General features: G+C 35.0%; 1 protein-coding gene across 6 annotated transcripts in view; it reads left to right on the top strand.

Moving 5' to 3' along the window:
* Nucleotides 1-24,328, top strand: part of HSF2 (heat shock transcription factor 2) — a 37,268-nt gene extending 12,940 nt beyond the window's left edge. For 2 of the 6 annotated variants that reach the window (XM_027056984.2, XM_015068266.3), the window contains exons 2-13: nt 1,119-1,227; nt 1,362-1,489; nt 2,355-2,479; nt 5,387-5,462; nt 9,017-9,078; nt 10,229-10,316; nt 12,094-12,242; nt 12,656-12,895; nt 13,178-13,283; nt 17,965-18,018; nt 21,234-21,318; nt 21,782-22,790. In XM_027056984.2, the coding sequence (XP_026912785.1) occupies nt 1,119-1,227; nt 1,362-1,489; nt 2,355-2,479; nt 5,387-5,462; nt 9,017-9,078; nt 10,229-10,316; nt 12,094-12,242; nt 12,656-12,895; nt 13,178-13,283; nt 17,965-18,018; nt 21,234-21,318; nt 21,782-22,074 (1,515 nt within the window). In that variant the 3' untranslated portion in view covers nt 22,075-22,790. Of the gene's footprint in view, nt 1-1,118; nt 1,228-1,361; nt 1,490-2,354; nt 2,480-5,386; nt 5,463-9,016; nt 9,079-10,228; nt 10,317-12,093; nt 12,243-12,655; nt 12,896-13,177; nt 13,284-17,964; nt 18,019-21,233; nt 21,319-21,781; nt 22,791-24,205 lie in introns of those variants that run through there. The other 4 variants (XM_027056986.2, XM_027056987.2, XM_027056988.2 and 1 more) reach the window with 4 other exon arrangements.
* Nucleotides 24,329-26,605: the final 2,277 nt, after the last annotated feature.

Raw genomic sequence — 26,605 nt, 5'->3', positions numbered from 1 at the left:
TGATTCTGTTGGTTTCCTTTTCACTCTATTGATGGTGTTCTTTGCACAAGAGTTTTTAATCTGAGGTAGGCTTGTTAGTCAATTTTTGCCTTTGCTGCCTGTGCTTTTGGTATTGACCAAGAAATCATTGCCAAATCCAAATAAAGCTTTTTCCCGTAAGTTTTCTTCTAAGATTTTTATAGTTTTAGGGGTGCCTGAGTGGCCCAGTCGGCTAAGCATCTTCTGACTCTTTTATCTCAGCTCAGGTCTTGAGCTCAGTGTTGTGAGTTCAAGCCCAACTTTGGATTATGTGCTGGGGATGGAACCTACTTTAAAAAAATTTGTATACACACACACACATATATAATTTTTATAGTTCTATTTCTTATGTTTAGGTCTTTGATCCATTTTGAGTTAATCTTTGCATATGGCGTAAGGTAAACTTTGTTCTTTTGATGTGAGTATCCAGTTTTCCCAGCATCATTTGTTGAAAACTGTCCTTTTCCCATTGAATGGTCTTGATGCTCTTGTAAAAACTCTTGGGCTTTATATGTAAGGGTGTATGTGGGGGCTCTTTATTCGATTGATCTTTCTGTGTTTATGACAGTATCATACTGTTTTGATTACAGTATTGTAAGTTTCAAATTATTTTTTGGTATGCCAGAACACTAGTGACTTTAAATATTAATTAGTAACCAGATATCTTACTGAATTCTTTTACAGTTTTTCAGTTGATTGTGCAAAGATATGTCTGTTGCAGATAACAATAAAATATGACTTCCTCTTAAATTTTACCTGTTTTTGTCTAATTACATTGGCTTTAAAATAATGTTAAATAATTATGTTGGCTACGTATAGTATTTCTTTTCTTGTTTCTGATTTAAGGGAAATTCTTCTCTAATATTTTGCCACAGTGTATGATATAGTTTTTGGTTTGAGACATACTCTTACTAAACTTCTGAGGTTGACATTAAAAAGCTTAATTACAGTTTGGCACTTAATTACAGTTTGTTTCTTGTTGCTGTTAATAGGAATAAAATGTTGATCTGAAAGTGTCATAGAAGGACTGCCCAGTTTTGGGATTCATATGTATCACCTCTTAGGACTTCAACTAATTGACTTTTTGTGTTGTTTTTCAGAATGGCCAAAGTTTTCTGGTTTTGGATGAACAAAGATTTGCAAAAGAAATTCTCCCCAAATATTTCAAGCACAATAACATGGCAAGCTTTGTGAGGCAACTGAATATGTGTGAGTATGGATAGCAGTTTATTTGGAACACTGTCATCAATGGATTAAACCATTTTTTTCCCATTAGGTTGATAAGCAAAAAGGAAATCTTACTTTGGTCTATTTTAGTAATCGAAATTTTTACTCTTTTTCAGATGGTTTCCGTAAAGTTGTACATATTGACTCCGGAATTGTAAAGCAGGAAAGAGATGGTCCTGTTGAATTTCAGCACCCTTACTTCAAACAAGGCCAGGATGACTTGTTGGAGAACATTAAAAGGAAGGTGAGCTATTGTTAATGTGATTTATTTCGGGCATTACCATGTAGCATCTTTGGCCAAGACTTAATATTTCACCTGTTGAAATTAAGAATGTACAGAAATACACAGGTGTTCCTTGTTGGGATGACTTAGATTAATAAAGCTTTCATTATTTCACTCTATTTTGTATTTTTTCTCTGCAGTCAACTGTCCTGAGGGCTTAGTCTTCAAATACCTTCTAGAGGGAAGGAAAATCTTTACATTCTGAGGATTGAGGAATCATCCATATTGGGATGGTTCACTCCTTCTAATTTAGCTTAAAAATGTAAGCTCCTGCTAGAATGTCCACTCTCTGGAGGGCTTTTTCCTTAATTCACTGCTAAATATCCAATGTCCAGAATAAGTCGCTTGCATTATAGTAAGCATTTAATAATACATTTTTAAATGAATGGTATCTTTTGCTGAAATAAAATATTTTACTAAATCCACAAAAGAGAGGGGAGAAAAGAGCTAATGGACCATGAAAGAAAATGGGCTAGTGTGCAGCTGTTACTGCATAAATTTAATTAAACATGGAATGTGATAATAAAGAGGCTTGAAGAAATTACAGTGAGTTTGGCGAAATAGAACCAAAAAAAAAAAACGCCCCTAAGTTGTTCCTGTTCTTAGAAACTTTTCCACGTTTAAAAAAACAAAAAACAGATTGATTATTTCTTATTCTTTCTCTTTGCAAAGCTATGAATTTTATTCTTTTTATAGCGTCCTAACCTGAGCATTTTGGAACTAAATCTAATTTCCTGAATGGGCTACAAAACTTACTTATAATAGGGAAACTTTGAATTACGAATATGGTGTTTAGTATTTGATTTCCTGAATTTGCTTTCAAAAGGTTTCATCTTCAAAACCAGAAGAAAACAAGATTCGTCAGGAAGATTTAACAAAAATTATAAGTAGTGCTCAGAAGGTTCAAATAAAACAGGAAACTATTGAGTCCAGGCTTTCTGAATTAAAAAGGTAAAGTATTATTTCCAAATATAATCTTAATATAGGGGCTGGTGTTTATATTTGTGTGTTGGGGGTTGGAGGTTAGTGCTTTAAGTACTTAGATCACATTGTTGAAACCAAGATAAAAGGTCATTTTTCTGTAAGTATTGGTTCCCTTTAATTTTGATTTATAGCCCTTGACTTTACCTCAATATTATATTTTCTTAATGGTGATCAAAAGAATTTAGAGCAGTTAAAACAACATGATGCACGAGTCTCACTGATGAAATAGTAGATCTTTAAATTGTTGTAGGAAATATGATTCTACTTAAGTTAGATTTCTTATGATGTTCATACACATGAGGGCACACAAAGCATAAAAAATTCTACATGTGTTACTCATCCTTTTTTTTTTTTTTTTTTATGGTGGTTTCATAAGACTTTTCTATGTGGCCCATCTCTTAGGAAAAAATAGGACAAAAAATAGGGAAAAAGGACACATGAGACTTGGCCTACTTGGTATTTATTTTACATAGACGTGGTAAAGTGTTATTTGAATCTTTTATCTACCGAAACATGCTTTTGCTTTATTACAATTTTTGGCACCATTATTTGCCACAGTAACAACTTATATGTAGAATAGATGTACTTCTTAGTAAGTAAAGATTTTTTCTCTTATCCTAATAGGTGCCAAGGTCTTGAGAGTAATTTAAGTTTTATGTATTCTCTCCCATTTCAAGTGTGGGATTAGTTCAGCTGTCTTAACTCACGTATCTTTATTAAAAGAGTAACCTTGGATATGATTCCCTTTTTTGAATAAGCCTTAATTTTAAGATGTCCCATTTTGCATCTATTATTTAATCATCCCAGTTTATTATATGTGTTTTGTGTCTGCTGAGGTACCTTTTGACCCAGTTCCTTGAATCTCAGGTTTAGCTCTTAAGGAATGATCCTAGATTCATCCTATCAGTTTTAGAGGTAACCATTCTTCTATTTATGTTTTAGCAAATAGATGATAGTATCTTTACTATGTTTAGTATATTTAGTATCTTTAAATATTTGAGTCTGCGGCACCTGGGTAGCTCATCAGTTGAGCGTCTGACTTTGCTCAGGTCATGATCTCGTGGTTCGTGAGTTTGAGCCCCATGTCGGGCTCTGTGCTGACAACTCAGAATCTGGAGCCTGCTTCGGATTCTGTGTCTCCTTCTCTCTGCCTCTCCCCCTCTCATGTTTTCTCTCTCTCTCTCTCTCTCTCTCTCTCTCTCTCAAAAATAAACATTTTAAAAAATGTGTTTAAAATTTAAATATCTGAGTCATAAAAAGTACTCTAGTTATTCATTAAGTATTAAAGAAAGTTTTGTTTTCAGTACCCTCTATGTGTAAATCCAGTCCCTTTTGTAATAGTTTGGCTTGAGGAAGATGGATATTATGGAAATTAACAAGAGCAAAAATGAGAGCATTTAATAGGTAGATTATCTTTCATGCCTTCTCAGTGTTATCATTGCTGCTAACATTTAATAGTTGCATGTTTAATAAAAGTAGTCAATGAAGGAAATGAAGTTACTACTAGGCAAGTTATTGATTTGTCATATATTTAGACATGCTTTAAAAAAACTTGTTTTAGTGTTTCTGTGCTTGTGTTTGAAACAGATTTTAAGGTAGACAGTTTTAGAATCTGATAGACTTTTAGATCGGCTTCAACATTTACTATAATAAATTACCTGTGTGGTTTTAGGCAAGGCCTCTCAATTCTTGAGTCTCAGTGTCCTCTTCTATAAAATAGAGTTAATAATTCCTTTCTTGACTGATTTTAGAGAAGTTTAAGAAATACACATAAAATGCTTAGCATAATGCTTAGAGCATAGGAAGTGCTGGGTAAATGTCACTTCTTTTAAGAATTCTTTTCTGGGGCGCCTGGGTGGCTCAGTCGGTTACGTGTCCCGACTTAAGCTCAGGTCATGATCTCGCGGTCTGTGAGTTCAAGCCCTGTGTCGGGCTCTGTGCTGACAGCTCAGAGCCTGGAGCCTGTTTCAGAATCTGTGTCTCCCTCTCTCTCTGACCCTCCCCTGTTTGTGCTGTGTCTCTCTTTGTCTCAAAAATAAATAAACGTTAAAAAAATTAAAAAAAAAAAAAGAATTCTTTTCTAAGGGTGCATGGGAGGTTCAGTTATTTAGGTGTCCAACTTCGGCTCAGGTCATGATCTCACAGCTGTGAGTTTGAGCCCCACATTGGGCTCTCTGCTGTCAGTGTGGAGCCCACTTTGGATCCTCTGTCTCCCTCTCTTTGCTCCTCCCCTGCTTGGGCGTGCACGCTCTCTCTAGGTCTCTCAAAAATAAATAAACATTAAAAAAAATTAAAAAAAATTCTTTTCTAAGCACAAGTCCTAAATTCACTTGGTAGCCACAGTTGAAAGGTTGTTTTATTTTTTAAATAAGAAGTAATGAACCACATTGTCAGAGAAGTAAATTGCCTACTACTATATGGATGTAGGCATGACTCTTACATTTTTGTGTTTATATTGCCAACAGTAGAATGTACTATAGTTATGAAAGGATGATTCTGCGGCTGTGTCAAGATAGTTGTTATTTTATGTAATCGAACCAACAATTTTCTAGTCTCAAAAATAATAGTAAAAGTTCACTGATACTCTTTTTTTTTTTAATTTTTAATGTTTATTTATTTTTGAGAGAGAGACAGAGGGAGTGTGAGCAGGGGAGGGGCAGAGAGAGAGGGGGATCCAGAATCTGAAGCAGACTGTCAGCACAGAGCCCAACGTGGGGCTCAAACCCACGAACCGTGAGATCATGACCTGAGCTGAAGTTGGACGCTTAACTGACTGAGCCACCCAGGTGCCCCAAATTTCACTGGTATTCTTAATATCTTCATGTCTGGCTTTCTGAAATTTTTTTTTTTTTTGTTTCTTAATAAATGATGTAGTGAGAATGAGTCCCTTTGGAAGGAGGTGTCAGAATTACGAGCAAAACATGCACAACAGCAACAAGTTATTCGAAAGGTAAGCTTTTTTCCACCATGACTGTAATCTGCCTTTGTTTAATTTGTGTACCATTTGTAACCTAAAAAAGTGTGTTGAATAGTCCATGATTGATTTTAATTTCTTATATATTGGGTGCATATAGAGTAGTGAAACTCTGAAGTCAAACAAATTAAATTGTGTTATATTTTCATTTTAATAAGAAACACTTCTTACTAGCTTAATATGATTGTTCCATATTCTCAACTAAAGTCTTATTAGCTTTATAGCCTGATATAACAACTTTAAAGATACTTTATTTTGGGGAACATAATTAATATGTTACAAATTTCTTAACATTTTTTACTATGAAAGATAGCCTTACTGTGTGGGTTCGTTATTTTTGTTTTTACTATTTTTTACTTGAAAAGGTATGGATGTGATCTTGAAAGACAAATGACTAAAATTTTCAAATCAGTTAACCAGAATATGAGTTCAAAAAAATGAATTATCAGTGTATGCCATTATTAGTTTCTGCAGAAAAGCAGTTAATGTAGTGTGTTATAAAATAAATTCTGTATTTTAGTATCTGAGCTGAAAATTACTGGGAGAACTGAAAAATCTCTCTGTTGCATTGTGTCCTTGTGATGTAGTCTTTTCATATCAGCTTTCATATGTTAATAAGAGTTGAAACATAAAAGTAATTAAGGCAGCTATTTTTTGCTCATGAGTAAACTAGACTCTGAAGTTTAAGCAACAGGTTTTGGGTGGGGGAAGGAAGGGTGGGAGGTCTTTAGCTAAAAATAGAGTTATGACTGACTGGATCTGGGTCTAGTGAAGCAAGCTTAGAACAGAGACGAATGGTTGCAGCCTTTGGCCTATAGTCAAAATAGATATACTAGGTTTTCCTTTTTGTTTTTTTCCAATCAGTATGCAAGTGAACGGTTGAATGTTGAATTCAGTTCTAAGTGTTTAGTCTGAGTGCATATATTTTCAAAGCTTCCCTAAAGGTGATTCCAGCATGCAACCTTGTTAAGAATACCTGATTTAAAATGATAGATATATCCTAACCTGTACTTTATTTTTAAAATATCTTAATTTTTCTCGGAAAATAATGTTTTAGTTAAATATTAGCTTATAATACTACATAGCTTTTTTTTTCCCTTAAAGTCAAAGATAGTTGGTAAAATACTTAGTAAAATTTCAATTTTTCATGAAAGTTGACATTCTGTCTGCTCAAATCTGAGTTTGAATATTTGTGGTTTGGTGGAACTGGGGAGTTTTCATAATGCTGGAGTTGGTTCATAAGTTTGCCATTTACTCTTTTGTCTTGGCTCAATTGGAATAGTATATGTGAGTTACTGGTATAGGTGCCTGTAACAGGACAGGAAAATAGTACTGGTTGTAGAACTTGCCAGGTCCAAAAGTTAGAGGCTGTAAATACTGTAAATGTTAGATGACTTCAGCAAACAAGCTTTGTACAACGTGATGCAGAATTGTCATGAGAAGGGCACCTGGGTGGCTCAGTCGGTTAAGCATCCGACTTCGGCTCAGGTCATGATCTCACGGTCCGTGAGTTCGAGCCCTGCATTGGGCTCTGTGCTTACAACTCAGAGCCTGGAGCCTGTTTCAGATTCTGTGTCTCCCTCTTTCTCTGACCCTCCCCCATTCATACTCTGTCTCTCTCTGTCTCAAAAATAAACAAACATTAAAAAAAATTAAAAAAAAGAATTGTCATGTGAGAACTAAGATGAACAAATTTCAGAAGAAATTTAGCCAGTGATTCGTGATCTTATGAATTCAACCACTAATGTTTTTAGAATTTTTCTATAATACTTATTTATAAATTTACAAAAACAATTGAGGTCAAATTATTTCATTGATACCTTTAAGCTTAAATTTAAGTTGTCTTCTCATCAGCTATCAGTCAGCATTTTCTTTTGAATAAGGTTAGTGACTAACTTCCTTTTCATAGACTCTAATGCTATCTAATTCTTCATTTAAAATGTCTATATTTTTCTCCGTGGAAAAGTTCATTTTGATTCTAAGGAATACTACTTAGTATCCCCCTTTGGGGGAGAGCACACAATATTAAAGCCATGCACATTTCTAATTGACAATTCTGTATTTTAGTCATATAATTACATTTTACAAAACTTATAGAGAACTTCCTTGCAAAGAGTCTAAATAGTCCTCCACTCACTTTTGGCCTTTATTTATAGCCTGTCAGTAATATACTGCTTTTCATAGTTAACCATGTGATTCTCATCTTTCTAGCTCCTTTGGGAAATTGACAGTAAATTTCAAAGCACACCCCAAGCCAAGCGCACTACAATCATGTCAGTGTCACCTGGAGGACTTGCTAAACATACATTGTTGGACCCCATCCTCAGAATTTCAGATTCAGCAATTCTGGAGTGGGGCTGAGAATTTGTCTAATACTGCTGGTCCATGGACCACACTTTTTTTTTCTTTCTTTTTTTTTTTTTAACTTTATTTATTTATTTTGAGAGAGTGTGCATGTGAGCTGGGGAGAGGCAGAGAGGGAGAGAGAGAGAATCCCAAGTAGGCTCTGCCCGTTCTTGCAGAGTCTGAGACAGGGCTCAGTCCCACAAACCATAAGATCATGACCTGAGCCAAAATCAAGATTCAGAAGCTCAATCAACTGACCCACGCTGGCGCCCATGGACTGCACTTTAAGAAACATTGTCATAAAATGTGAAATATTGTTTACCTGTCTTGATTTGTTTAGTAGTTTTTTTCGTTTTAGATTTAATCCAACTCAGAAGATTAAACCAGCTTCTTTTGATTAGCAGTGTGCGTGTCTTGGATATTTAAGAGGAAAACCATCTAAAACAAAATCTTTACGTTGTTTATTTGAAAAAAGCATATGTATTCTAACTTTAAAGAAAAAAGCATATGTATTCCAACTTTTAAATTGTGAATTTATTTTTGGATAACCTCTAACTGTATTTGGGGTTTATTTCTGTTGCTGTATAATTAGATATTTCATGGCAATATTTTGTATTAAGCAATAATTTTTCTAGAATCAACCAATAAGCATTTTCTACCTTGAAAATTTTATGCTCTATTCTGAAAGAGCTGGCAGTTTCTTTTGCCTCTAATTTTATTACCCAGTGCAAGAAAAATGTTGCCAGTCACTTTTTTTTTCCCCATCATAATCTTGAAAGAATTTTAAGTAGAAAGTTGGGATCTGTATCCAGGCATGCTTAGTACTTATCACCAAAACAAATAAGTGAATTGAATGTTGGATAGATAAATGGGTAGGTGGGTGGGTGGTTAGACGGATGGATGGATGGATGGATGGATGTAGGTAGGTAGATGAATGTCTTAAGCATCTTGGTATTACAGGTAGCTGCAGCTTTCATCACAGGTTATCCTTCTGCTTGGAAACTGTTAAATTTCTTTAGATATCAATTGTAAGATGCACTCAGATTACAGATATGTTAATATGTGAGAAATTATGTGACTTAGCCTTAGCCTGTAGTATTTGAATTAATTTTGTAAGATTTGTAATATGCACTAATAATTAAGAGTCTGCGATGGAAACTTTTTTGTTTATATTTTCCTTTTAGATTGTCCAGTTTATTGTTACGTTGGTTCAGAATAACCAACTTGTGAGTTTAAAACGTAAAAGGTAAGATTTTGTGGTAAAACACTTTGACTTATTCATGGACAAGTAAACATTTTAGTGTTTAACATGAATGGCCTACATTTGCTTAGAGTATGCCTGTTGTCCCAGATGAACAGTACTTCCTTGTTAATTTATACTCTCAACATTTCAATACTAGTGTTATTTCCTCCTGCTGTCATCCTGCTGATGTTTTTGAAAGATAAGGTAGCCTAAATGGCCACTTTAAACACACATACACAGTTAATAAAGAATCCATTTTTATTCACATTAGCAGTTTAATGTATCATTAGATGGCCTGAATGAGGGAAATTTAAAAAACAGGTCATATATTGAAAAAAAATAAAAAAATTTTTACTTGATCTCTTATCTTTAATTCACTAATAAGGGATTTAAAAACCTATATATTGAATGTAGCTTGTGATATCTATAAATGTTAGTAACTGCCGTTGTTACCACTAAAGCTTAAGGATAATGGATAAAGGAATAGTTGGAAAGCAGATAAAGATCTTGTAAGGCCATATTTTAGCAAAGCTTGTTTATGTTTACAACTTAGGCTGTGGCCTTAACTCTGCTTCCACAAACTAGTTCTCATGATATTACCTATTTGTTTTTTTACTATGTAAGTACAGTTCATAAAGAGTTATTCAGTCAGCAGTGAAGTATATCCAGAGAGACTAGTTTATTATATTTATTTTAAGAAAAATAGTCCAAAAGAATGGTGAAATAAAAGTCCTAAACACAGTCATCCTCTATTTCTATTCCTAAGATGTGACCATTTTCTTTAAAGAATTTTTTTTTGAATGTTTATTTATTTTTGAGAGAGAGAGAGAGACAGAGTGTGTGCAGGGGAGGAGCAGAGAGAGAAGGAGACCCAGAATCTGAAGCAGGCTCCAGGCTCCGAGCTGTCAGCACAGCACCCTACGTGGGGCTCAAACCCATGAACTGCGAGATCATGACCTGAGCCAAAGTTGGATGCTTAAGAGACTGAGCCACCCAGGCACCCCAGATGTGACCGTTTTAAGAGTTCATTGTGTATGATTAACAAATCTCTTATTAAAGTGTGTATGTTCATGTGAGGGTAAATTATTAGAAGAATTTAAATTTCATGTTATGTTTGCTTCCATGAATTTCATGAATATCTTCTGATTTTCAGGCCTCTACTTCTAAATACTAATGGAGCCCAAAAGAAGAACCTGTTTCAGCATATCGTCAAAGAACCAGCTGATAATCACCATCATAAAGTAATTTTTTGGTTAAATTCTACTTTATATTTGTTATTTCAAGCCAAGTTTTATTGTAGCAGTATTTCATTCAGAGTTTAGTGAATAATAATCTGTGTGCTTATCCTCCAGCTTATTAAATCATGACATTTTTAATTTTTTGCTTTAGATTTTAAGAAATAAACCATTGTAAATATAGTTGTCTCGTTTGCCTGGTCCCAGGTTTGTTTTTCACCTTTTCTTCAGGCTCTCCTAGATAATCACTGTCTTGAATTAGAATTTATCGTCACCTTGGTCATTGTATGTGTGACTTCTTGAACAATATTTGGTATTATTTTGCATGTATCTAAATTTTATATAAATTACATATAATTTTGCACGTATCTTTTTGCATTGTAACTTTTTTCACTTGGTTTTTCTTTTGGAGATTTATTATTTAGTTAATCTCAACTATTATATTAACTGAATATTATATAATGTAATTATGCGTTCATCCATTGGTTATTTTAAGTTTCCAGTTTTTATTATAAATTGCATAGACTAGACCTTTTAGTCTAGCAATTTCAAAACGTGTTTCTGTTTGTTTACCTTTATCTTTGTCATGGATTCTCTGGATCATTTGTCGTTTGTCAAACTTAAATCCATTGGCAAATCAGTCTAGCTCAGAGTCTGGACTTTTTTTTAATATCTGATTTTCATTGTTACTTTCAAATGTTGGAATTCTAAATACTGCTTCAGATTTATTAATGTACCAAGATTTTTTTCTTGAGCAAACCATAATTAACATCTGGTTCTTCCCACCACTGTTTCTAAATAAATAAACCTAACTGTTGTGTTTTTAGAATTAAAGACTCAACGTAATGGATGATGATTTAAAAAAAAAATTTTTTTTTAATGTTCATTTTTGAGAGAGGGAAAGAGACAGCTTGAGTGGGGGAAGGGCAGAGAGAGAGGGGGACACAGAATCTGAAGCAGGCTCCAGGCTCTGAACTGTCAGTGCAGAGCCCAATGCGGGGCTCGAACTCACAGGCCGTGAGATCATGACCTGAGCTGAAGTTGGACACTTAACTGACTGAGCCACCCAGGCGCCCCTGGATGATGATTTTTTAATTTACCTAGATTTACATATTTTTAAGTACTTTACATCTTTTGCCTCTGATTTATCTACTGTTAAAATTTACAGATTTTTGCATATGATAATAACTTTAGTTTGCTTTAGAGAACTGAATGTATTTTTATTAAGTACCTATGATCTGAATATATCTGTAGCTGAATAAAAAAATTGTTGCTGAAAACAGGCTGACATTTAACTGTGGAATAGCTGAAATGTTTTTTTTTTCCTATTAATGAAAGCATTTAATAAGAATAAACCATATGTCAAATAGAGTAGCTGATAAAATAATCCTCATCAGCACAGTGGTCATCTGGTTATGCTTGAAATTCCTGGTGAAGTCTTAGGACTTTTTTTTTTAACCCTTTGGATATAAAAAAATACTGTAAAATTTGAAGATCTTTCCATAGAATCATTCGGAGGCATGTCCCCTTCAAGAATTCTTACAGTAAAAGAAATAGTTAAGTAGATGAAGTAACACACTTCATACCTCTGTGAATTGGTGCTAATAACAATTAGTATATAAGTACCATCAGGGCAGACAGCATAACTGTTTTGCTTACCATTGTGTATCCTCAATGTTTAGTAAATAATGGGTGTCTAGTTAGCACTTTTTAAATAGTAGGCTGTTCGGTAGTCAGTATAATTTCAAATTTTGATATATATTGTCTCCGTGATTTTTTTCAGGTTCCACATAGTAGGACTGAAGGTTTAAAGCCAAGGGAGCGGATTTCAGATGACATTATTATTTATGATGTAACTGATGATAATGCAGATGAAGAAAATATCCCTGTTATTCCAGAAACTAATGAGGATGTTATATCTGATCCCTCCAAGTAAGGAGATTATGAAGTAAAATTTGTGAAAATATTGGTTACTTTTCTTATCAGAAAGCTAAATTCAAAACCACTTTATTCTGTGAAAAACTATTGTGTCTGACTCATATCTGGATTATTAAACCGAAAAAGCCAAATTATTTAACCACATACTATCCTCTCAGCAAAGACTCCCAACAAAAAGTAATGAGAATTCTGATTTTTTAATTGTGGAGTTAAATGTCTTTAATTGATCCTTTGTGGTTTTGTATCATATGATAAATCAATATTTGTGATTAAGCTACCCACTCAAGAAACTTAAGCCTTTTGATACATGTTTTGGAGAGAAAGTTTTCATGAAGAATGAATGGACAGAATGGATTTGTTGAATTTGTTTGAAAATGTGATTGGTTCTTTCTTACATCCTGATATAGCTGTAGCCAGTACCCTGATATTGTCATTGTTGAAGATGACAATGAAGATGAGTATGCACCTGTCATTCAGAGTGGAGATCAGAATGAACCAGCTAGAGAATCCCTAAGTTCAGGCAGTGATGGCACCAGCCCTCTCATGTCTAGTGCTGTCCAGCTAAATGGCTCATCTAGTCTGACCACAGAAGATCCTGTGACCATGATGGATTCCATTTTAAATGATAACATCAATCTTTTAGGAAAGTAAGTGTTAACCTAGATGTTGTATGAGCCTATTTGCTTTCATTGTTTACTTCACATGTTCTGTTTCTCTTTTGGCGATCTTTCACATTATGAACCCATATAATCTATCTTGTTTTGGCCACGGCTGAGCTCTGCAAATGTTATTTTGAAAGGATTTAATCATCCCAAGAGTGTCTTGGGATTTTCTTGGCAGTTCTGTAATGAGGCACCCCTGTAATGTAATTTAATGTGAAACAAGGAAATCTAATATTTGATATATTTTTTAATCTTTTTTTCCCTTAGGGTTGAGCTGTTGGATTATCTTGACAGTATTGATTGCAGCTTAGAGGACTTCCAAGCCATGCTGTCAGGAAGACAGTTTAGCATAGACCCAGATCTCCTGGTTGATGTAGGTACTTTGAATAATCTTTGCTGTAATGGAAGTTTGTGTATTTATGTGTATGGTGTTAAAATAATACATCATTTTCTTGTATTCTACACTGTCTTTGCATTTTCTTTTTTAAATGAATGATTTTGTTAATCAGAAACAATAAACAGATGGATTCAGGATGATGAAGGAGGGTGATCAGCAATTACTACACATTTCTGAGTAACAGTTCAATTAATCCTCCTATAACAATGTATCAGCTCTGTTCAACGGTACTACTAAGTCCAGGTCTTCTCTAGACTTGCCGTGTTTTGTTTTGCTCTAGAATAAATTGTCACTGAAGAGAAATGGGTGGATATTTAGTCATAGAATTACTCAGCCAGGAAACAGTATGGAGATACTTCTTAATACTTTGGGAATTAGTATTTTCCACTGAAGTGAATGATATTTTATTATATTTGCTATAGTTTTTAAAATTTTTATGCCCCAGGTCCTAAGGTTATCCTGCAATCCCCACCACCTTCTACATGAACTGACTCCAGTGTTGTCTGGACTGTGAATCCTTATCTACCATTTCTGGCATTAACTAACTACCTTTCTTCCCTCTTGCTCCTACCATTCCTCTCTCTCTTACATGGCTTGGTTCCATCCAGATGAATATTGTTCTCTTCCTTATTTCTGTTTTCTGTTGTGAATATGTTTCTCTATCCTGAAAAGTTTGTTGCTCGTTTGTTTGTTTGTTTGTTTATTTATTTATTTATTTATTTATTTTGCATTTTTTGCCTTAAAATGCAACTTCTCTCCATCAAGATATTTTTCAGTCTTGTCCTTTTAAGGGCTTCTCAGTGAGGCTAAAAGGAATTAATTCTTTCTTATTTTTCAGTCTTATTAATTCACCACCTTACTCTTCTGCTTCTTATCAGGTTTTGTCAATATCCATGATTTGATTATCCTTTCCAAATCATCAGTATATCACAGGATGGATTTCACTTTCTTTGAAGATTTCCTTCCCAACTGATCTGTGTTACCATCTTACATGAATTCAACATCCATGTTAATGACCTATTTTAATTTGTTAATAGTAATTTGACAGCCCTTTATTCAGTTTGTCTTTGTCCCCACTCTAATCCAAGGACCTTTTTAGAATGTCCCTTAGAGCATAAGAAAATAAAATCTCATTATTCTGTCCCTCTACAAATACTTGCAATCTTCAATGAGATTATTGTTTTTTTAAAATTTTTTTTAGCATTTATTTATTTTTGAGAGACAGGGCATGAGCAGGGGAGGAGCAGAGAGGGAGACACAATCCAAAGTAGGCTTCAGGGTCTGAGCTGTCTGCACAGAGCCAGACACAGGGCTCGAACTCACAAACCGTGAGATCATGACCTGAGCCAAAGTCAGATACTTAACCAACTGAGCCACCCAGGTGCCCCTACAATTAGATTATTTTAATTTAACCTTGGAACACTTATCACATTTGTCCTCAAGACCTTGTCTGGCCAACTGTTCCTATTCATAGAGGATAATCATCATGCCCTTGTCCTCTCAGAAGCTGTGGAATCTCATCTTTTTTCTTCATAAAGGAAGTGCTTTCTTTCTCTTTAAAGCCTATTTGTATACCTGCCCTCTGCCTCTGTTTTTCTAGCTCTGCCCTTGATCTTTCCCATCTCTCTTCAGTAGGTTCAGATCTTCTGCGTCTTAAACATTTTGATGTGTTGCTCTGTTCATTTACCATTCTACTTCTCTAATTCTTTCACTACAGAGTTGTGGAAATGAATGGCTGGTGGTATTTGGTAGTTCTTTTTTTACTCTGTATTTCTTTTGAAACTCACGTATTGTCTTGCTTATTTACTCTAAGCCTGTGCTTCCTTGGTTTATCCGTAATGAGTGGCTATGTTGTTTTTTTTTTTTTAAATCAGGCCATTGGGGGAGTAGGTTTGTTTTGAATCAGATGGATTTGGGTTCCATTTAGCTTATGTCACTTAGTAGCTATGGTATTAACCTTGGGAAAGCTCACCTCTCTTGCCCAGTTTCCTCATCTGGTAAATGTGGCTAATGCCTAACACGAAGAACTCTTTTGGGGATTATAAATAATTAATCACATTAACACTAGTGATTTTTGACAATGGAACTTTTTCTGTTGATTTTAGAGGCACTGGATTTTTTTTTTTTCTCTTTGTCTTCCTAGCTATTCTCTGGTTACTCAAAGAACTTTTCTTTTCCCTATTGTTTTCTAGTGAGTATTCCCCAAGGTACCATTCTTTCTTTTTATTTGTTCTATGTCTCTTCTTTTTCTGTCCTTTCTCTGTGAAGAGATTATGGCTTATGAGATTGCTCTCAAATTTATACCTCAAGTTCTTAATATTTTTTTAAAGTAAACTGCTTGAATTCTAATTCCATGCCTTTGAAATCATCAGTTAAGATCTTGCCTTAGATTATTTGAGTTTAATACCAAACTTTTCTTTATTCTCCAAACTAGCTACACTTCTCAGCTTTCTTTTTTTTTTTTTTTTTTAATTTCTTAATGTTTATGTATGATTTTGAGAGAGAGAGACAGAGCATGAGCATGGAGGGGCAGAGAGAGAGGGAGACACAGAATCTGAAGCAGGCTCCAGGCTCTGAGCTGTCAGCACAGAGCGTGACGCCAGCTCGAACTCACGGACTGTGAGGTCATGACCTGAGCCAAAGTCAGATGCTTAACTGACTGAGCTACCCAGCTGCCCCCAGCTTTATTTTCTATGGTGGTATCAGACTTCTCTTTACTCATCCAGGAATGGTAATCACTGAGTCATCTTGGTTTCCTTACCTCTGTCTTATTGTTCACCAGGTCCTCAAGTATTTTCAAAAATAGCACTCAAAAATCATCCCTACTTTCTATTTCTACTGTTGCCTCTCTCATTCAAGACTTTCATTGTTTCCTCCTTGAATCTCATGCTGTATTATAAAAATCCACCCATAGGTTGCCTTGTTCTCTGAGGTGGCAGAGATGGTAAGGACATGAATAGATATGCTGAGGAACTCGGGTTCTCTGCAGAGTTCAGTTCTGAGTGGCCCAGTGTGGAGTGTCAGCAAGAGAGGCCTGGAATTAGGATTCAACCAGCTGTGTCACCGCTCCTCCTACATGATTTACTTTTTTCTGCTTCACACTGTGCATCTGCTGGGGATACATGAAGGTATCCCTGATTTAATGGGTGAGTAGGGCAAAGGAGTGAGGAGCTTATACTCTCAGATGCCACTCTCAATAGGGACAAAATCTGTTCAATCTCAGAGGCAGTGACAAGCTGAACTTGGCAGAGATTTGCAGTTATTTACAGTTATCTACTCTTAAGGATCCGAGTCTCATCCTTTTCATGGATCAGTAGGTAGTAAGAAAGGGGAAAAGTTAACAAAAGGAAGAACTGGGGACATTTTTAGGGCTATCATGAATGTGGAACTTAAGGAGAGGAATCACTGTCTAGAGAGGGTGGAGGAGGGATCTATCTGCAGTCTCTCTGCATTTCAGTTTATCCTTTGAACCGTTGGTGTGTTCATTCTCCAAAAATGCTTTAATCACTGTGTGTCATTTCTGAGGCCTTTTCCAAGGCTATTATTGCTGACAGAATGTGGTCTTGTCCACTGACTGGCCTTGTTCTACTTTTTGAACTTAATACATACAACTTACTATTCAACTCAGAACTTCTGTGTTATTTGGACTGGTCATCTTTTCTATTTCTAGAACTTACCCCACAGCCATTCCTTCTTCTCTATTATTGCTAATCTGTAACAGTTTATTCTTCCCTCCATTCTCTTCTTTCCAAATCCTAACTATTCTTCAGGGACTGATATGTGTTGGATAGCTTCATAAAGACTTTTTGTTTCATCTTGCATGTGTGTGTCTGCGCATGCGTGCACTCACATGTGATTTTCTCCTTTCTCTTTTTAGTACTTTTGATCCCCAGTATCCATTACTATTATTATACTGAATTAAATCTGATCATATGTTGCTGTTTGATATTGTTCTTGTCTTTTAGATTGTAAGCTCCCAGAGAGCAGGAATAGTGTCTTCATTGTGTATTCTTCATGATGTCAGTTATTTCATAGATGCTCAATAAATCCTTGTGGAATGAATAACTTTGAAGCTTATGACTTAAAAGCTTTGTCTGTAAACTGGCTGGATTGAGGAGTGCAGTAAGCAGTGGTCTTAGCATTTACATCTTCTGTTACTAGGTGAGGTGAAAAGAACCGACAAGGAGGTATGCCATTTGGTCAGAGGGCTGCATTTGAGGCGTAATTTAGGAGGCACTGTCATAGAGCAGATTCTATAAATTTCTCACATAATTAGCTGGTAGCCAGTAAAGGCTTACTGTCTGGGCAAGGAACTCAGTCCTGGGTGCCAGTTAAAGCCAAAAGCATTTAGAAAGAAAATAATAAAGGAGATGGAGGAGAGGGAAAGTGGGGCAAACCACCATTTGTCTTTAAGTGATTTACTCCACTGTTTTATGGAGAAATTCTTAAAACATCTTGCATGGGCTAGCTTGCTCTGCTTTTGTATGTTTTTCCTTCTGCTTTCCTGCTTTTCTCTTTCATACTTGTTTTACTGTATGAAAACTTCTTAGTGCAGGAGCTACATCTCTTCACCCAACGTGGCTGTATAGAAATTTTGAACACACAGTTCTTTTTAAATATTTTTTAAACTTATCATCTTTCTTGTTTGGTCTTTCAGCTTTTCACTAGTTCTGTGCAGATGAATCCCACAGATTACATCAATAATACAAAAGTAAGTTTTAATTCATGTTGCTCAGGACCCTTAGCTGTAAGAATCTGAAAAGAAAAAGTCCTAGTAAGTAGAGAGCAATATCACTCCCAGTTACAAAAAACTCATTTTATATTCTTACCCTAATATGTGTGAACAAGATAGTAAAATTTTAGATGAAAAAACAGCTTTTGGTTATGGGGTGAGTCATTGCCCAATTCTTTAGGCACTTGTGTGATAAACTACCAATATGAAGTCAGCCCTCAAGGTACTGGGAGATCAACTGAACTTGGCATGTTCAGGTGTATCACTGAAATAAATAATTAAAATATTTTTTTATGTTTTATGTGCTTCAGTTTACATTCTTATTCCTTCTATGAATAGCTTCTCAGTAATTTTTATTGAAAATTTACTGGTACTGATATTTTTAAATAAGTTCCTTCTTTTTATTAGCATGCAGTAAAAGCTCAGGGATTTGAACTAATTTGTACTAATTGTACGTAAGGAAAGTTAAACAATGAAGTGTGGATTTTGGACTATTTTTTTTTTTTTAAGTAATGGTTTTTGTTATTAGACTTATAGGAACTCCAGTTGGGATTAGCAGATGTTACCTGAAATTCTTCAGAACTTGTTTTTAATGAGTAATAAGGACAATTTGAAGTTGTTAAGAGCAGATGATTAGAATCATTCTTTTACTTTGTTTATAGCTTATTGTCTTAAATAGGTATATACTCTATTTATCTTGTTTTTTACCAAACTCTTCAGTCCCATTTTTTACTGAATACAAAGGCGTAAATCAGGTCCCCTGAAATTTATATGAATTCTAGATTAGCAGAATCAAAATTTAATTTGATTCTTGTTCCTTGTAATCTAAAAATGAACACATATCAAATAAATGTAAGTGATTAGAGTCAGAGAGTAGAATTTAAAAATTTTTTTTTGTTTTATTTTATATTTGAAAGAGAGAGACAGACAGAGCACAAGTGGGAGAGGGGCTGATAGAGGGAGACACAGAATCCGAAGCAGGCTCCAGGCTTCAAGCTTCCAGCCCAGAGACCGATGGTGGGGTTCAAACTCACGAACTGCGAAATCATGACCTGAGCCAAAGTCAGATGCTTAACCAACTGAGCCACCCAGGTGCCCCAGAGAGTAGAATTTTTCTGATTAATGTCATGTGTGAGGATAGCCTGACCAGATTTTCTATGTATTCAAATTATATATTATAGCCTGGGTAACTTAGAGTTGAAAGAATTTGTGAATTTTTGAACTAGAAAGTTGATTATACATTCAGTATTTGGATTTTTATCTGGGGTTGGCATACTTTTGTAAAGGCCATTTGGTAAATATTTTCAGTTTTGCAGGTCATATGTTCTCTGTCACAACTACTCAATACTGTAATTATAGTGCAACAGCAGCATCAGACAATACAGAAAAGAATGTGGCTATGCTTCAGTAAATTTTTATTTACAAAAACAGGCAGCATGCTGATATGGCATGTGGACCACAGTTTGCCTGGATTTATACTGTAAGGTTTTCTGCATCACCTCAACACTGGGTTTCAGTAAATATGATACTGTTAAATGTTAGATCTTAAGGGGGAATGAACCCATATTATGCATTCATTTAGTGAATGTGCTGCACTGTTTATTGATTGCTAGACATTGAGTCATTCTTTCTTCCTGGATTATCCTCTTTATTCCAAAGACAATAGCTTAAATACAGTTCTCAGATATAGCAGTTAAACAGCAAATTGCATACAGCTCTGTAGTACTATAGAAAAATTAGAGAATAACTTTTCATTATAGTTCTAAAATCTAATTATTGTTTTCAAATAATTGGCACATTCCCTTGCTCATGACAGGTATTTTTTGACATAGATTACACACTCTTTCCTAATAAATCAGGATACTTGTACTCCTCAGTAGAGCAATCTAAGTGGCCACTACTAATGAACAAGAATTTGCATAGGACTTGAAACCCATTTGTCATCCTGGTTCTCATGTTTTAGAGTAACAACAGCATCCTTGGAAACTACTTTTTTTTTTTTTTTTTCCAACGTTTATTTATTTTTGGGACAGAGAGAGAAAGAGCATTGAACGGGGGAGGGTCAGAGAGAGAGGGAGACACAGAATTGGAAACAGGCTCCAGGCTCCGAGCTGTCAGCTCAGAGCCCGATGCGGGGCTCGAACTCAACTGACCGCGAGATCGTGACCTGGCTGAGGTCGGACGCTTAACCGACTGCGCCACCCAGGCGCCCCTGGAAACTACTTTTTAAAAAGTAAAAAACAAAGATGGTATTTTTGCATTACTGTTTATTTGTTGTGATTGCTAAATGAGAAATATTTTTATGTTCCTTTTTCGGAAGGTTTAGTTTTATTATATGTTGGGACCATTCTTATGTCTGAATCCTGGAAACTTGTACTGCTTCATTTTATGATGAATATCAGGAGAATTATAGGAATTAGTATGTTTTTTACACCATATGTACTGAACCAGCATGCAAGTGTCTGGGACTTACAGCTATTCAGGAAAAATTGTGAACCACTGCACCTCAGTTTGAACATCGTGGAAAAGAACATTGAAGAACTAAACAACATTAAAGGTTTAATCCCCCTTTACAATCAGATGTGAGGAGAGAAGACAATGGTTGAAAGAAGCAATTTAAATAACAGAAAAGAACTGAAAGAGTCTCAAAAAGGAAATGAAGCAATTTCACCTCAACTTTGAGGCTTCCAATTATAGAGATCTATAGTTTTTAAGGATATCATCATGTCATCCTGAGCTACTTACTCTAAATATGTTCAGTTATGCTAAATATTCTGTTTGTGAGTGAAATGAGTAATAACATTTTTAATCAAAACTGCTTAAGATGAGTTTGTTTAAAGAATTATCTCTTAATTAGTTTGAAACCAGCCATCTTTGATTCATTCCCTTGACATTCATTCCCTTTGATTCATTTTACCCTTGACAAATTCTGTCCTGTTGAAATGTCCCCTCTTTTCATACTTACTGTCATTCTAGTTCAGGTTCTTTGTTTCATCCACTTGATGACAGCAATAGTTTTTTTAAACAGTGTTGTTACCTGTTGAGATCTCTTTCTGTAGTTCCTCTTTTCTGATGCTCCCTGTTCCCATATATTTCAGATAACATATTCACATACTGTTCTTTATTTTATGCTATATTTTAGGACTACATAAAATATGAAACAAGTATTTTTATATGGTTTTTTTCTCTTTTAGTCTGAGAATAAAGGATTAGAAACTACCAAGAACAATGTAGTTCAGCCAGTTTCAGAAGAGGGAAGAAAATCTAAACCCAAAACAGGTAGGTATAAATGTAGTATTAGTTTTTTCCAGATTTTTAAAATTAAAAGTCTTAACATAGAAACTAATAGGAAAGTTTATTTCTGAGTATGGAAAGTCTGGCCATACTTAACAGTTGAACACAGAATGTACTGTTCTCAATTCTGTGCATAATGTATCAAGGTTTCAGCAGATAGAGAAAATTAAATTGGTGAGGTAATAGTTCTTTAAGTCTTTTTTTTTTTTTTTTTAATTTAACTTTAGGACAACTGAAAGAATTCTCATATTGTAATTGTTGAATAAAAGACTTAACCTTTCTGACTAGTACATTTTTAAATTTACTGGCATAAAGTGTCAGATTTCTTGTTTGGATATATAAGGGTAGTTGATTGCATATATGCACATCTGTTTTTATTTTTTCCACCTTCAGCTTGAACTCTGTATAAGCTGGTGATAAAAGAGCATTTTTCTAATCTTTATTATAGATAAGCAGCTTATCCAGTACACTGCCTTTCCACTTCTTGCATTCCTCGATGGGAACCCTGCTTCTACTGTTGAACAGGGGAGTACAGCATCATCAGAAGTTATGTCCTCTGTAGATAAACCCATAGAAGTTGATGAGCTTCTGGATAGCAGCCTAGATCCAGAGCCAACCCAAAGTAAGCTTGTTCGCCTGGAGCCATTGACTGAAGCCGAAGCTAGTGAAGCCACACTGTTTTATTTATGTGAACTTGCTCCTGCACCTCTGGATAGTGATATGCCACTTTTAGATAGTTAAATCCCCAAGAAGTGGACTCTACATGTATATATTCATCAAAATGATGAACTATTTATTTTAAAGTATCATTTGGTACTTTTTTTTGTAAATTGCTTTGTTTTGTTTAATCAGATACTGTGGAATCAAAAGCACCTTTTGCTTTTCTCACACACTCTTGCAAAGCTTTCAGATGTTACTCAGCTACATAGGTACACAAGATTTAATGCACATTGTTGGTATATCTCTAAGTTGGATTCAAATGGCCATTTTTCTCCAGTTATAGTAAATTGGATTTCTTTTTTACATATATACCCATTAACCCCAGTTAAACTTTTTTGTTTGTTTTACTTGTTTGATGCTGTCTGTTTGCATTGAGTGTAAGTCACTAGAACTAATGGTAGAACTCTTAAAGCTTTGTCTGTTCCAGTTACTTTTACTAAATATTTTTCACTTGGCTTATTTTTAAAAACTGGGAACATAAAGTGCCTGTATCTTGTAAAACTTCATTTGTCTCTCTTGTTCAGAGAAGTTCATTCATGTTCAACAGGAAAGGCAAAGTATACTTGAGTGCTTGCTGTCAGATATGGCTCCAGCTTCATATACATAGAAAGAAGGGAATGGGATGGCATCAACCTGATCCATCTCATTGGACTAGTTTTAAGTAAAAGTTTTCTGATTTGTTTGTGTTTTTTTTGAACCATACTATTTAGTAAAATAAATATAATGAATGTTGCGTACTAGTGTCTGTTATGTGTCTTCTTTAGAGGTGACACCCACATGTAGAAATTTTTCTTTTTTATAGGAAGTAGATAGACTTAAATTGTAAACTGTCTATTGTCCATTATTGAGTCACACCAAGATCTTTGTGCCTCATCTCAAAAGATAGGCTATTTGCAACAAGGAAGGAATATAAGGTCTCTAAACTTAATGTGTTTTAAAGTTCTTTATTAAATTATACTGGCTTGCTTTCTATATTTCTAATAAAGAACTGAGAGAAGTATGCCTCTCATTGTCCCAAATGAGGTAAGAACATGATCACTGGGTGCCACCCAAAGAAAGGCCTATCATTTTTGCCCCTAGGGAAGACAAAACAGTTAAGTCACTTTCTCCCTTTAGAACTGTCGTTCAGGAGATTAATGCAAGACCAGGACACCTCTTTTATCAAGTTGAATTCCACCTTCAGGCAGAGGGCTGGAAATAGTGCAATTTATATCTGAATATTTGATAGGGCCATTTGATTAGGAATTACAAATAATGACCTTCCTCTTGGCCATATTCTGTTGTATCTTGGAATTTCTCTTACTATGTTGTAAAAATTCAAAGGAAAACCTAGCACAGAGATAGGAAACCCTTCCTTAGCAGATCCTAAAATATTTGGCTCTGACAGTGGCATCTTTTGTCCCCAGAAATTTTTGCATAAGCTGTAGAGATCACTTTTGTAGAGGTCGTTAAGGTTGAGAACAAGAATTTAGAGACTGGGAAGGGATACAACTTTAGAGACTTTTCTTATTCCCTTACCTTCTTTAGTGTGGAATATGAAATTTCTTCTCTTTGGGGACATTTTGGAGCTCTAGAAGTATTCTAAAAATCTTGAAAAACTATTCTAGCACTTTTTAAGTTGAAATTAAAATTTTTCATCCTTAGTTGGAAGGAATTTAGAGTGTTGTTAATACTACCATTTAAAAATAGTCATTACTGTTTAAAAATGCAATTATGTGCTTTTTAAAATGTATCTAAAGGAATCTAAATACCGCAGTGATTTGATATCCATCATCATCTATTCTACTTCTCCCAAAGAATTTTACCCTATTTTTATCATCTGTGAGAGTCATACATTGAAGATACTGTCACACTTCTCTGTAACAAAATTTGAAATTGTTTCCTGTAACGTTAAGATTCTAAGCATTAAAGAAGTTTGTCTCCAGTTATAAATACACAGTTGATCAAAACTGTTTATAAATACATGTGGCAGAGACTGTTAAGTGAGTGCCATTTTCTCGATCATTCAGTTAGATTATTTCCACCTTTGTATACAGGGTGGCTATGGAACTGAGTTCCATATAAATCAGAAGTCGTGTAATAGAACTTCAGGTCTGGTCTGTGAAAACCTCCCCTGTGCAATCCTCCTTGCTCTTTTACCCCCCTCCACTAGCCTGATGCAGAGGAGTATGTGGCTTCTGAGTATACATTCAAGGAGGAAGAAATTTGGCTTCCTGAATCACTGCTTAGAAGAAAGCCACCTATCAATCTTGGACACCCATTGTAGACTTCAGGTGAGTGGGGAACAAACTTTATGTTCTGCCTTTGGAACTTTTTTTTCTTTTTGGTTGATCTCTTCTTACTGTCCACTAATAAAACATCCATATTTTGGTGAACTGTTATTAAACATAAGTAAAGTTTTATCAGAAATATATTTTTATTTATTTCTGAGGGGGAGTTTTTCCCCAATTTTTTTTTGTATCTGGGGGTGAATATTACTAATATTAAGAGCATAAGTTTTATTCCTTTTTGTTTTCATAGGTATAAAACTCTAAGAAACTTCATTTATAATACAAAAAAGTATGAGAATGGAAGAATTTTGTTGTAGCAGTGTCAATTCTCTGAATTCCTTCAGAATTACATACCAGAACTATTTTATTATGATTTATTAACTCTGGTGACTTTAGATGATCCTTCTATTTCAGTGAAAGCAAAAAAATAGAAACTACCTGAATTGTAAAAGGACCTTTTTTCCCAATGTCCTTCCTTCACACCAATACTTAAAAATTGTGTCTTTATTGGATATTCAAGAGATTTTATCCAAAGTGCCTTGGTAAGATTCAGAATGCAGAAGAGGTACATATTTGTTAAATGTGGAGAGTAATCGCTAAGAGGGATGGGGGATGCCTTGATGTCCTTTTGCATCTTTTCGCACAGATCCAAATTGAGGAAGGAGTAACGTGAAAATTGAAAATCTGGAAAGTGATTCCTCTAAATACTCCCATTTACCAGAAGTCTGTATACTGCCTGTAAAACAGTATGAAGACTGTGGTATAAAAGTAGGGCCAGAGGAGACAGCATAGGACTTAGAGCAGCTGAATGTTCCTTTAGGGTGGATCATGGTGTTTTTCATAGGGATGGTATACTCAGGTGATGAGTTTCAGTGTGAAAATAGTCTGCAGACTAGGAAATGGACCTAATGATACTGTGATGAACATATGTAGAATGTTACATTTAAGAATTAGAGCCTAAATGTTCATTTCAAGCACACATGAAATATTTGAGAGTTGGTTGCATATTAGACCATAAAGCAAATCAACAAATTTCATGGAACTGGTGTCAGACTAACTACAGTACAAATAAACTAGACCTTTACAGTTTTGAGGAGCACTGGCATAATATTTTGTAGTGACCTTCAATTTGGGATTACCATGCTTCTTCTCATGATTAGACAGAGGTTATGGGTTTGGGAGTAAGATCAGAGGTGAAGTGCCATTTTCACCACTCATCAGAATACCCTACTGGTTGTTTCTCTGGGAGAACCCTAATATGTTCATTAAAAAAGGAACAAAAGTTCTCTTTATCTTAGAACACAGAAAATCAAAGGTGGGAGAATAGAACATCTGCTCAGTAAATGGGGATGCTTTCAGAGCTGTCATAGGGCAGTACTAAGAAGTGAACTGGCCTAGTGACAAGTTTAACATAAAGGACTACAAAACAACTGACGTGTGTAAGGTAAGGTCTTTTAAAAATTGATAAATTGAAGCTAATCAAAATTAAGTACTTTTGCTGTGCAAAAGACCCTGTCAAGATGGAAAGACAAAGCTACAGACTGGGAGAAAGTATTTGCAAACCATATATCTGATAAAGGATGAGTATTTAGAATATATGAACTCTCAAAACTCAACAAATTAAACTGTCCAATTAGAAAATTGCCAAAAGGCATGAACATTTTACTGAGGACATATACATGGCAAATAAGCACATGAAGAGATACTCAACATCACTAGCCATTTGGGAAAGGCAAGTTAAAACGACAATTGAGATAACACAATGTTCTTATCATAACGGCTAAAATAGGAGATAGTGACAAAGGCTGGCAAGGATGCAAAGAAAATGAATTGTTCATACATCAGTGGTGTGAATATGAAATGGTACAATGACTCTAAGTTTGGCAACTTCTTGTAAAATAATCATTTAACCCATCCACCAAGATTTCTCTCTTCATCCCTGGTTCCAAAGACCACGAATTCCCATTTCTTTATTTGCATCATTGAAAGCATGTTAATATAAATGAAATGATCCTTTGTAACCTTTTGGGATTGGCTGTTTTTACCCAGGATACCTCCCTGGAGATCCAGTCGAGTTGTTTTGTGTACCAACAGTTTACTCTTGTCTTATAGTTAGTATTCCATAATCTGGATGTACCACTGTGTGTTTAAACATTCACCAGTTGAGGGACTTCTGGGTTGTTGTTAGTCTGGGCTATTGCAAATAAAGTGATAAGCATTCAGGTACAGGATTCCGTGTGAACATAAGATTTTTCTGAATAAATGCCCAAGAATTTTATAGG

Source organism: Acinonyx jubatus, chromosome B2 (genome assembly GCF_027475565.1).
Source record: "Acinonyx jubatus isolate Ajub_Pintada_27869175 chromosome B2, VMU_Ajub_asm_v1.0, whole genome shotgun sequence".
In the NCBI taxonomy this organism is placed as follows: Eukaryota; Metazoa; Chordata; class Mammalia; order Carnivora; family Felidae; genus Acinonyx; species Acinonyx jubatus.
Note: the sequence above shows the minus strand (reverse complement) of the source record. Positions and strands in the feature narration are given on the sequence as shown.